Source organism: Erpetoichthys calabaricus, chromosome 4 (assembly GCF_900747795.2).
Source record: "Erpetoichthys calabaricus chromosome 4, fErpCal1.3, whole genome shotgun sequence".
In the NCBI taxonomy this organism is placed as follows: Eukaryota; Metazoa; Chordata; class Cladistia; order Polypteriformes; family Polypteridae; genus Erpetoichthys; species Erpetoichthys calabaricus.
The window spans coordinates 194,975,998-194,989,572 of record NC_041397.2 but is presented as its reverse complement, the minus strand read 5'-3'; the positions used below and the strand labels follow the sequence as shown (position 1 = coordinate 194,989,572).

At 39.5% G+C, this 13,575-nt stretch overlaps 1 protein-coding gene across 1 annotated transcript in view; it reads right to left on the bottom strand.

Moving 5' to 3' along the window:
- The window catches only part of LOC114650474 (C2 domain-containing protein 2), a 140,519-nt gene that overhangs the window by 27,476 nt on the left and 99,468 nt on the right, over positions 1 to 13,575 (bottom strand). The window contains exons 10-11 of the mRNA XM_028800126.2: positions 5,732 to 5,897; positions 5,171 to 5,281 (exon numbers count right to left, since the gene is read on the bottom strand). Of these exons, the coding sequence (XP_028655959.1) occupies positions 5,171 to 5,281; positions 5,732 to 5,897 (277 nt within the window). The remainder of the gene's footprint in view (positions 1 to 5,170; positions 5,282 to 5,731; positions 5,898 to 13,575) is intronic.

The window sequence follows — 13,575 nt, the reverse complement described above, 5'->3', positions numbered from 1 at the left end:
TACACATAGGCGTAAAGGGTAACAAGCAAAATGGATAACTGCTGGTTTCTTTTGTCATTTGCATCTTATTGCTAATAAGGAGCAATTAAAAACCAAGAATGCAGCTGTTTAAGACTTAAATAAGCAATAAGGGTTCAAAATCTTAACGAGGGAGATAACTAAAATGAAGCAGAAGTGTTTCTAGAGCAATTAGTGCTTCTTATTAAGCAATTGGGTTGGAACAAAAGCCTGCAGCCACTGCGGCCCTCCAGGAATGACTTTGCACATCCCTGCTCTAAAATATTCATTTCTAATCCTATCCATCCTTGTCACAACCAATGCAAATATTAGCATCTTTAACTCTGCTACCTCCAGCTCTGTCTCCTGCTTTCTGGTCAGTTCCACTGCCTCCAATCCATATAACATAGCTGGTCTCACTACCATCCTGTAGACCTTTCCTTTCACTTTTGCTGATATCCGTCTGTCACACACCACTCCTGACACTCTTCTCCACCCATTCCACCCTGCCTGCACTCTCGTTTTCACCTCTTTTCCACAATCCCCATTACTCTGTACTGTTGATCCCAAGTACTTAAACTCATCCACCTTCGCCAACCCTACTCCTTGCATCCTCACCATTCCACTGACCTCCCTCTCATTTATACACATGTATTCTGTCTTGTTCCTACTGACCTTCATTCCTCTCCTCTCTAGAGCATATCTCCACCTCTCCATTGTCTCCTCAGCCTGCTCCCTACTATCGCTACAGATCACAATGTCATCAGCAAACATCATAGTCCACAGGGACTCCTGTCTAATCTCGTCTGTCAACCTGTCCATCACCATTGCAAATAAGAAAGGGCTCAGAGCCAATCCCTGATGTAATCCCACTTCCACGTTGAATACATCCATCACTCCTAATGCAGACCTCACCATGGTCACACTTCTCTCGTACATATCCTGTACAACTCTTACATACTTCTCTGCCACTCCCGACTTCCTCATACAATACCACAACTCCTCTCGAGGCACCCTGTCATATGCTTTTTCCAGGTCCACAAAGACACAATTCAACTCCTTCTGGCCTTCTCTATACTTCTCCATCAACACCCTCAAAGCAAACATGGCATCTGTGGTGCTCTTTCTTCACATGAAACCATACTGCTGCTCACTAATCATCACCTCACTTCTTAACCTAGCTTCCACTACTCTTTCCCATAACTTCATGCTGTGGCTCATCAATTTTATCCCCCTGTAGTTACTACAGTCCTGCACATCCCCTTTATTCTTAAATATCGGCACTAGTTCACTCCTTCTCCACTCCTCAGGCATCCTCTCACTTTCCAAGATTCTATTAAACAATCTGGTTAATCTGGTTAAAAACTCCAGTCATCTCTCCTAAACACCTCCATGCTTCCATAGGTATGTCATCTGGACCAACGGCTTTTCCATTCTTCATCCTCTTCATAGCTATCCTTACTTACTCCTTGCTAATCTGTTGCATTTCCTGATTCACTACCTCCACATCATCCAACCTCTTCTCTCTCTCGTTCTCTTCATTCATTAACCTCTCAAAGTACTCTTTCCATCTGCTCAACACACTCTCCTCGCTTGTGAGTACGTTTCCATCTATATCCTTTATTACCCTAACATGCTGCACATCTTTCCCAGCTCAGTCCTTCTGTCTAGCCAATCGGTACAGGTCCTTCTCTCCCTACTTAGTCCAACCTCTCATACAACTCATTATACGCCTTTCCTTTAGCCTTCGTCACCTCTCTCTTCACCTTGTGCCTTATCTCCTTGTGCTCTTGTTTTCTTTCTGCATCTCTGACTATCCCACTTCTTCTTTGCCATCCTCTTCCTCTGTATACTCTCCTGTACTTCCTCATTTCACCACCAGGTTTCCTTTTCCTCCTTCCTCTGTCCAGATGTCACGCCAAGCACCCTTCTTGCTCTCACCCTGACTACATCTGCTGTAGTTTCCCAACTGTCTGGTAATTCTTCACTACCACCCAGTGCCTGTCTCACCTTCTCCCTAAACTCAGCCTTGTAGTCTTCCTTTTTCCACTTCCACCATTTGATCCTTGGCTAGCCAACGTCATCCTACAGACCACCATCCTATGCTGCTTAACTACACTTTCCCCTGCCACCACTTTGCAGTCTTCAATCTCCTTTAGATTGACTCTTCTGCATAGGATGTAATCTACCTGTGTGCATCTCCCTCCACTCTTGTATGTAACCCTATGTTCCTCCCTCTTCTTAAAATATGTATTCACCACAGCTATCTCCATTCTTTTGGCAAAATCCACTATCCTCTGACCTCCTTCATTCCTCTCCTTGACACCATATCTACCCATCACCTCCTCGTCTCCTCTGTTTCCTTCACCAAAATGTCCATTGAAATCTACTTCAATCACCACTTTCTGTCCCTTGGGTACACTGTTGATCACTTCATCCAACTCACTCCAAAAAATCTTCTCTCTCACCCAACTTGCGGGGCATATGAATTAACAACATTCATCATCACACCACCAATTTCCAGCTTCATAATCATTACTCTGTCTGACACTCTTTTCACCTCCAAAACACTCTTGACATACTCTTCCTTCAGAATAACCCCTACTCTATTTCTCCTCCTATCCACACCATGATAGAACAATTTGAATCCACCTCCGATCCACCTGGCCCTACTCCCCTTCCATTTAGTCTCTTGCACGCAAAATATATCAACCTTCCTTCTCTCCATCATATTTGCTAACTCTCTCCCCTTACCAGTCATACTGCCAACATTTAAAGTTCCTACCCTCAGTTCCACTCTCTTTACCTTCCTCCTCTCCTCCTGCCTCCGGACATGTCTCCCCAGAAAGGCACATAGTAGAGCTAAGGCCTGGAGAATGGGGCAGAGTATAAGGACTAAAGTATCTTGTAGGTTTAACAAGTTTAAGTTATTGTGAGCAAAATTTTGTATGCATTACAAACATGTGAAGTGACTTGGTTCCACTTTTTTTTTTTTTTGAACCTGTCACTTTCCAAATACAGAAAATGTTGCTTTTGTGAAGGGCAATGTTGTAAAGTGAAGTCGGCATCAGTGCACAAGTCATAAGCGCTGAATACCTTGGAAACATGGCACTAGCAAAAAAGTAAAAGTATTAATAATAATGAAGCATACAAAGGCATGTTAAGAATAAAAGGTACATGTAGTAGCACTTAGAACTTTTAACCTATGTTCAAATTTATTTGAATATTTACTTATTTTAACCCTAATTTTGTATAATTTCACAGCCCTATTGCCCTTCATTTTCCTGTCTGATCTGGTGAATCCTAATTATATGATCCAAGCAAGAACTGGTTATGAAGTTTCCCTAATTGGCAGGTTAAACACTTTTATTTTGCAAACAATGTAAAGAATAAATTTAATTGAAAATTATTTTAAAATTAAATTTAAAACCTACTTAAATTAAAAAATAAGACATATCAAATGCTGAAACTGAGAAATTCTATTGTTTTTTTTGAAAAACATATGCTCATTGTGGGGCGGCACGGTGGCACAGTGGTAGCGCTGCTGCCTCGCAGTAAAGAGACCCGGGTTCACTTCCTGGGTCCTCCCTGCGTGGAGTTTGCATGTTCTCCCCATGTCTGTGTGGGTTTCCTCCGGGTGCTCTGGTTTCCTCCCACAGTCCAAAAGACATGCAGGTTAGGTGCATTGGCGATGCTAAATCGGCCCTAGTGTGTGTGTGTGTGTGTGTGTGTGTGTGTGTGTGTGTCCTGCGGTGGGTTGGCGCCCTGCCCGGGATTGGTTCCTGACTTGCACCCTGTGTTGGCTGGGATTGGCTCCAGCAGACCCCCGTGACCCTGTGTTCGGATTCAGCGGGTTGGAAAATGGATGGATGGATGCTCATTGTGAATTTGATGCCAGCAACACATTTCAAAAAGGACACCAAAAGACTGGAAATACAGTGTAAGGCTATTTGTACTATTATCAGCTATACATGAGTTAAATGACTGGCAAATGATCACGTTCTGTTTTTACTTGTATTTTACACAGCATCCCAACTTTTTTGTAAATTAGGACTGAAATTACCAAAAGGTGAAATGTACTGTCTGAAAGTGAGGATAGGGTCAACCCTATTACTCTTCCACAATAAAACAAGACCTTGCCTAATTTTATGTCTTGTTAGTATTTTCATTCTGCCATGTCAAGTCATTCTTATATCAATGTTTTCCCCAAGGATGTCATCTAAATTATTTGTACCCTGTAGCAGATTAATACTTCTTAATCCTTTACTATTTTCTCTTCATTATCCTTCCAAACATTTATTAAATCAGATACTTCACAATGAATACACACACGCATAAATGGAAACAAGTTAGATGGACAACTGCTGGTTTGTAATTTGATCTTATTGCTAACAAGGAGCAAATGTAATTAATGCAGCTGTTTAACACATAAATATGCAATTAGGGGAGGGAAATAAGTTGGAAATCTAAAATGAACAAAACAATTTTATTTGAGAAATAAGTGTTTCAACAGCAATAATTGACTTCTCATTAAGAAACTGGTTTAGAACAAATGTTTGCAGCCTCTACCACCCTCCAATATTAACTTTGCAGACCCCTGTTCTAACTGAACAAATTGAAGAAAGATTAAACATTGAGAATTAAAGAAAGCTGCATACAACAATTTGGAAAAAGTTTAGCCTCCAGGAATGTCTATGCAAACATCTGTTCAAACTGAATAAACTGAAAAAGGATCTGTTATTAAGCCATTAAAGAAAACTGTATGCAAATACAATTTGGCAAAAGTTGAGCAGTGATTCATTGTACACAGTGTACGGTTAAAAATAAAAGTAAAAACACTTTGTTTAGTCTCTTATAATAGTAATACAAAACATTTAATTTACTTCAATAATTGTAGCTCACTGTAGGCAGCATTAAAGCGGTGAGTAAAAAAAAAAATAGAAAAATTGCTAGACAAAGAAGAAGGAGATGTAGTAAGAAGCAACACAGAGAGAAAATTATTTTAGTGACTGATTGGTAGCTGGTACAATGCAAGACTGAAAGCTGATGAGGAGGGGGGGGGGGGGGGGAGAGAGGGAGAGAGAGAGAGAGAGAGAGAGAGAGCACACACTGAGCGTTGTGCTGTGTAGCTCAAAGAATAAATAATGCAGAATGTTTACTGCTGACCATTTACCTGTGTCAGAAGAAGAAAGGGCTTTACTAACTGTAGCTCCTGATGGTGAGCTCTGCTGTGAGACAGATCTTTCTGAAACTTTAGCTTTGAAAGAAGCTTTCATAGGAGAATCTGAAGTAAAAACGAAAATAATAAATCTCTTATTAGACCCTTTGCTACTGATTAATTTAAATTTTGATGACTAGATTGATGACTATTTTCATTTTCAAGCAAAAAATAAAAGGCAACATTAAAACAGACATTTTTGTTTCATTTACATTAATACAATAAACTCTGTTGCCATCAAAGCATCCCATAGACTTCTATAGGAATATTCATGATTTGCACATCACATACAGGCATCTGCAAATTACACATATATTAAAAAAGAGGGTGATTATCAATCAATACTTGTATAAAATGTTGGTTCTGATACCATCATATGGCTCAAAAAACAAAAAAACATACATTCTTAAAGTTATTTTCACAGAACATATGAAAAATCGTCTAAAATAACTACACTTCACAGAAAATGACCTTTTTTGATCTAAAATAATTAATGTATTTTCCAGCCCACCTTACCTGAACTAAGACTAGAAGGTGATCGCCCAGGTTTTGTTTTTACAGCAGTAACTGTAGTCACTACAGTTCCACAGGGCATGACCGTTCGGTCCATTTCTACTTTCTTAGCAGGGACTGGTGTTGGTAGAGGCCATGACCTCAGCTCACTGGAATCTAAATAGGAGAACTGTGCAAGAATAGATAAATGTTATGACAGATTTTTACCAAGCTATTCACTGATATAAGGAAAATAAGCAGTATATTGCACTCAGCCTTTAAACCCAACTTGTTTTTTTACATGCTCTGTACTTTCTAATCATATTTTAAAACTGCAAAGGTGGAGGAAAAATATTATTTTAAACTTTAAGAGTATTAAAAAGGCAAAAAATAAACAAAACCTTGATATAGTTCCAGCAGATAGATTACACTGTGTTGTATCTTCCCAGTATCTGCACGCCAAGTTAAATGGTAAAAATTATGGACTGTCTCCATCCATGCTGGCTTGCTACTTAAAACCTGCTGTTTGTAATCATTCAGTGTAGGTGATCAAACACAACCTGCTGCAGCACAAGGACTGAAAAGTGCAAGTGGCTTGAGTGAAGTCGGCTCCCTATAATGAGCATAGTTGAGTAGGAAATTGCAGTGTTTAATCTGTGAAAAATGTTATTTGCTTTAATGCAAATGAAATATGAATATTTTTAACAGGTGGAGGAAAAGCAAAACCTACTTTGCTATGCAATGTGATTACTCTTCAGAAATCAAATTCAGCCTGCCAAAATCAGGATGGCTCAGCATAAGATGCAGGGTTTAAATGGCCACCTTTCTCCAACCAAGTCTTATTGTGAGCAGGCAACTACTAGGAAAAAATGGTAATCTCAAAGACAAAAAGTCCAAAGATGAATTATTTTCTTCATCTGTATTTCATCAAATGCTATTTTTAACCCTATTAAGATTTGAAAGCATAGACTTATTTTATAAAAAAAAAAATTAGCTAACGATTCCACTTTGTATCGGTGTTAATAACTAGGCAAATATGTCTGTTGTTCTTAAGCTTACAACCCTAGCATCATATCATCACATTTTTATATTTGAGTCCTTGACAAAAATAAAAATAGTATCCTTAACTGCAATTTAACTATACATTATATTACACATATTAACAAAGAATAATAAAGTAGCTATTTCGTCTTTACAAAAATTAGACAGTGGATTCAGAAAGTAATCAGACCTCTTCACTTTGTGCACATTTTATTGTGTTGTACATTTAATTTTAAATGGATAACTTTGCCATTTTTGCCCATCAATCTACATATAATAACATATAATGACAAAATGAAAAAAAAATTTCATAAAGGTTTGCAAATTTATTAAAAATCAAAAACTGAACTTTCTTAGTTCAGTACTTTGTGGAAGCCTCCTCCTTGGGAGCAATTAGAGTTGTGAATCTTCTTTTGTAAGGCTCTACTTAATTTGCCCACATATACTTGAGTTTATTCTATTCTTCCTGGCAGACCCTTTCCAGCTCTGTTGGAATTTTATGGGAAGCATCAGTAAACTGCTGTGTTCAGGTCTCTCCACAAATGTTCTATCTGGGCTTTGCCTGGGACACTCAATAATAGTTAGAGAGTTGTCCAAAAATTACTCCAATGTCATCTTGGCCATATGGTTCACATTATTGATATGCTAAAAAGTGAACCTCTAGTCCAGTCTGAGGTTGCATGCACTCTGGAGCAGGTTTCCCTTCAACAACCTCTATGTTTGGTTGCATTCATCATTCCACTGATTCTGTCCAATCTCACTGTCCCTGGTGCTGAGAAACACCTTGATGCTGTCACTACCATCCTTCAGGAATAGTATTAGACAGGTGATGAGCAGTGCCTTCTCTTCAAAGGACATAGAGCTTGGTGTTCTGCCCAAAGATTTCAATTTTTGTCTCATCAGATCATAAGCTCTTTTTCCTCATGCTCTCCAAGTCCCTTAAATGCTGTATAGCAAATGCCAAGCAGGCTTACTTAATGTTTACTCAAGAGTGGCTTTCATCTAATCACTCTACTATAAACACTAGATTGATGGAGTACTGCTGAGATGGTCATCCTCCAGACAGGTTCTGTCATCTCAGCAGAGACCTCTGAAGCACTGTTACAGTGACAAAATGGTTCTATGTCACCTCCCAGACCTAGGCCCTTCTTCCCCAGTTACTTGGTTTGTCTGGATAGCCAATGCTAGGAAGAGTCCTAGTGGCTCCAGACTTCTTCCATTTCAAAATTATTAAGGACACTTGGCTCTTGAGAACACTCAAAGCTTTAGATGTGTTTTTTTAGCCCTTGTCCTGATATATGACTCACCACAATTTGATTGTGTAGGTCTGTCAAAATAATCAATATTGTATTAACAAGTTGATACCAAAACATAATGGTACTAGCTTTTTTACAGTGTTTGAAGTACTAAGTAAGTGTTGATATTGCACTCAGGCATGACTACAATTAGACAAAAAGCACAATCATGTGGGAAAAACACAAGTAAAAATGAAAACAATTCACAGCGGTGATGCAATAGCACCATATTAACAAATACCAGAAAAGAGTCAAGAGTCAAAAAAGTCAAGTCTGTAAATGCTCTGCGTGTGACTGTGGGAATGGTATTATTTATAAAAGAAAAAAAAGGTAAAAACACACAAAAGCTTTTGTTATTGCCACTTTTATCCCGTTATGAATATGTAATAATTTAACTTGTAGTCACACAAATTTCAAACAGAAGATTACATGATAGCATGATTAATCACTTTTTTAATACTATGTCAAACAGTTCTGATAAAGAAATGAAGGCATCGCATTCAATCTCAGATTATGATTTATAAAAATTGAAACAAGTTTTAAACCAAGCTTCTATATGGCTTATTAACATCAGTGATGAAATGAGCTGCTCTATTTGTTAATGTCAAAATAAAATTTAATTAGAGTTTCAATGCCTCAAAGACCAAGACACACCTCACTAATAATATGGCATGTACTGTCTTAATAGTCTAGGCATGTACTGTGTTAATAAGTCTAGTCATATAGACACTGTAGCAGGAGGCTGGGGGACAGACCCGGCCGGGACGCCTGGAAGGACCGGGAGGTGGCGTATTTGTCCTCCGGGCCACGAGGGGGCAACCGCCCTAGAGCTGGAGAGGACCACGGGTGAGGAGCAAGGAGACTCAAGCCCGTTGGGGCCTCTGGTCACTGCCAGGGGGCGCCCGAGCCTCAGAGAGCCCGGGAACCATCTACTTCCGCCACACCCGGGAACATGGACGAGGATCCTTCCAGGGACACCCGGAGTCCTTCCGGGTGCTCTCCTGACACTTCCGCCACACCAGGAAGTGTCGTCAGACAGAGCACCTGGAGCCCATCTGGGTCACTATAAAAGGGGCCGCCTCACTACAAACGGGGAGCTGAAGTCAGGAGTGGGAGCAGGACGAAGCTCCCGTGGAGAGAGGAAAGGCGGCCCACGGACAGTGAGAGAGAGGCCCAAGTTTAAGGTGATTGGTGCGAGGAGCACAGTGTGCTGTGCGGGACAGTGTTGTGTTTATTGGAGAACTGTGAATAAACGTGCATTTTTGTATAAAGATGTGGTCCCAGACTGGTGGTGTCCGGGCATGTCTCACAACACATATGCAGTTAGCAGAACTGCCAAAGCAGTATAATTCATTAATGAATACAAATCTGCAAATGCTAAATTTGTGTCTTTCTTTTGGTTTTCAATGGCAAACTAATGTTCATGAGAGCAACCCCAAAAATGTGACAAACTTAGTGAAAAAGCACATCTATATACTAGTGCTGGGCGGCATGACCAAAATGCTATATCACGGTATTTTTCAAAATTGTACCGGTTTCACGGTATTCAACTGTATTTTTTTCCCATGCATGAGTTAACCACACTTTTCACTGCAATTACTGCTAAGTAATAACTAAGAATAACCTATTCCACTGTCATGAGAATTGTACATTGTACAAAAAAACATTTTAATGTGCACACAAGTATTAATACAGGTTTGCATGGCCCCATAAAGTGATAGTTTTCAAGAAGGGGGGCACTAATGAAGAGAAGGAATCACATTGCATGACAGTTGCAGTCAAAATACAGAACCTTTTTATTGAACAAATTTTGCAAATAACTTAAAAAATTTGACAACATATTGTCAACCATCCAAAGAAGCATTTAGACTTAGTAAAATATCCAGAGGTGCTTGTCAAATGTTGTATTGCACTGAAAATGTCTTAGGAAAGGAATAAATAGTAAAGATTTTTTGAAAACCAACTAGACTTCTGTTAATGTTAACAATCTCTGTCCACTGACACATTAAAGTGACTTTTTAAACAATTTTACCATCATTAAACTGCACAATATTTAAACAAATAATAACAATAAAATAAATAATAGTGCAACTTCCAGTACTAGCACTATTACTTCAAAACTTCAAGCCCAGGTACATTACACAGTATTCACCAAAATAAAATAAAATAAGTGCAACTTGGTGATGACATCTTTACCAACTGAACCATCATTAAGGCAAATTGCATTAACATGGACCTTGCTTCAAACTAAACCATATACATAAATAATAAAACTGCAACTTGCATTTATAATACTCTTTGTGGTATAGTGGGTCCGCAGCTTCAAAAAAAAAAAAAAAAATCCAGTTCGCCGTGTCCATCTCCGTGGGCGCGACTGCATGACCGTGGGGAGTTGATGAGGTGATTGGGGCGAGTCGACCCGATTGTTCTCAATTGCTTGATCGGCTTACTGCGGCGTGTGAATAAGGCGCTGCACCCACGGAGACGTATATTTATGGGCCAGCAGGATAGGGGAAAGGAAAAAAAAAGAAAAGATAGAACACAAGGAGGTTAAAGAAGGGAAAAGGCAGTCATGGGAGACGATCCAGACACCAGGAAGGTGAAGGCAGCACGAGCTGAGGCTCCGTGAGGGATCGCAGGCTGATGCAATCTAAAGGGGCTGGTTCACCCCATTGACTAAGTGTGTAGAGTGGGGCAAGCGAAATGTAAGACCTCCCAATGGATCTGAGGAGCGACTGAGTGAGTGCAAAGGAAGATGGTAGGTGTGCCAACCTCGGACGGTCTGGCTGCGCAGTGGTGTGTTGGCAGAAAGCAGTTCGTGCTGCAAAGGCTCTGGCAGCAACGCCAGTGAAGGGTGAGCCATGGAGACAGAAAGTGGTGTGCTGCGATTGGACGAGGAGAGAGACTGCATTTCAACCTCTATTTTAACAGATTTATTTATTATGGATTTTATCTCCACGTTTCACTGGTTTTATGGTTTTGCTATTTATTTGGGTACTGTATTTTTCTGAACACTACACAATGGACACTTTTGACTGTTTTTTCACAAAAACACTTGAGCACTTTCCACCATCCCCTGGCTTCAATGAGATTTCTCAGCTCACCTCGGTCATCACTATCGACAGTGTTGGTTCAACAGACTCCCATGTGGGAAAAGGGAGTCTGTAGGGGACCGGCATCGTCACACTATTACACAGTAACCAGATACATTACACAGTATTGAAAAAAAAAATAAAACAAGTACAACTTGACTTGCAGTATTACCAAGTAGTATAGAAACAGTATTCACACATTTGAACATAATGGTCCACATCTGAACTTTAAAAACCAAAGTATCTTCAGACAATAGACACGGCACCTTTTTTCGTCAAAAGGTCTTCTGTGTCATCTTGTTCAACTTTATCATCTGCTACAGCTTCCGTTTAGGAATGTTCGCTGTCCATTTTCACCGCTCAATACTTCCACTAATGCATGTACTCCGTTGCATGCCTGTTTAGTGGTGCAGCAGTGAAAAAGGTCCCCCTTTAAACAGTTTCCCGCTGCGCCACGTTCCAAACGTTGTTTAGGCTATTTAAACTGGTGTTCTGGTATAAGAAAAATCCATATAACAAAAATAAACGGTTTTTGGTATGAACCGGTATACCGCCCAGCACTACTACATACTGTATATAATGCAAAGTCACTCACTTATTCATCAACAAAAACACTATTTCCTGTTTAGATAAAAAGCTGAAAATTGGCAGGATGGTTCATCTAGGGCAGCGGTGTCAAACTCCAGGCCTGGAGGGCTGCAGTGGGCGCAGGTTTTCATTCTAACCCTTTTCCTAATCAGTGACGAGATTTCACTGCTAATCAACTTCTTTTCCCTTCATTTTAACAGCCCTGTTTTTAAGGATTCATTCCTCTGAATTGATTATTTTCTTCATGAAATGACAGTCAGACAAAAACAAGACGTGAAATGAGCCAACAGATGACCAGCTAAATTGGGTCTTCAGACTCCAACCAATTTTACTCAAACCAGTTCCATAATGAGAAGCTGAGTCTAGCTGTTAATTAAACCCATTCTTTAATTCCACGGCTTGTTGCTGCTCTCATTCTCCCACAGCAGACATTTCCAAAACTGTTGATTTTTCTGTTTTTTCTAAGAACACTGTTAAAATGTTTTGGTGACCTGTGAGATCAACCTTACCGAGACCTTCACCTTTCTTTATTTTCAGATATTGTGTGATGGGCACAGATAAGCTTGTGATGTGGCGGCTTGTTTTGTGTCTCATTATTGTTTGGCTGCTCATTAAGGAAAAAGAGACAACTAAAGGGCCTGAGTCAAGTGAATTAAAACTAAGGCAAAAGAAGTTGATTAGCAGCAAAAATGGCTCACTAATGAAGAATATGGTTAGAATGAAAACCTGCAGCCACTGTGGCCCGCCAGGACTGGAGTTTGACTCCCCTGATCTAGGGGAACAAGTATCTGCTGTGAAAGAACATTTCGTCATATCGGGCAATATAGGCAATATTAAATCCATCATGGCTTGTGACTAGGACTGTATGAGCAAAGCAGGTTACTGGTTCAGGAGGGGTGGCAGATTTAGTGGCTACAATGTTAAATGCATTACCATGAACACATGAAACTACTTTGACTAGTTTCACATCAAGGCTGTCAGTGTTCGTCTTCCAAAACCAATCTGTGTTTAGAGTACCCATTAATTTCATCCCTCCTTGTTCATTTATGGTATAATAATTTATAATTGTATGTTGTGATACAACTCTTAGAACAATTCAAAAAACTGATGCAAGTGCAAGCTTATAGACCGTAACTAACTGGGTTTTCCGATCTTGCATCGTCTTTGTAAAATGGTTTTAGATAATCAATTAGCTGCCAAAAGTCTTTGCCATCAATCACATCAAAGTGTAACATGTCTTGTTCTAAACACTCCTCCTGTGCAACTTCCTCCAACTAACTGACTTGACTGTGTACAAGGTTTTACCTTACCAGCACCGTTTATATAGTAGATTTTTGCTGTCTAACCTTTCATGTCGGTTATGGAGCAGTGCAGAGTAGATAAGTTTCTTTTGTACTGTGTTTCATTACAGGAGTACAAAATTTGCTGTAAACTTTATCACCCTTTTATTCAAAATGTTCCTGGCAAGAGTGCCATCTATTATAGTTCTGAATGTAAAATGATCTTGCGTGGAGATTTAATACTGTCCTAATGTGTGAACAGAAATGAACAATCAGTCCTCATAGTACAGCAAGACAATTTTATATGTCCCAACACAAATTTAAATTAACTGTACAATTAACAAGATTGTTCAGCTTTAACTGGTAACTTACGTCGTTAACATCCCAAGTATATTATTTATATTATATATATTTAAAAGTTGAATTATAAATAGTGAGTTCACTATTTAAATGAGTGCAGAGAATAAAAGTTGTTTTTTAATTCTCCAAATCTTTAACACCAGCCAAATGACACAACTTTTGAATGCAACAAGTGTCCTCATTGGCATAGTCACTCGTTCATCATTGAACAA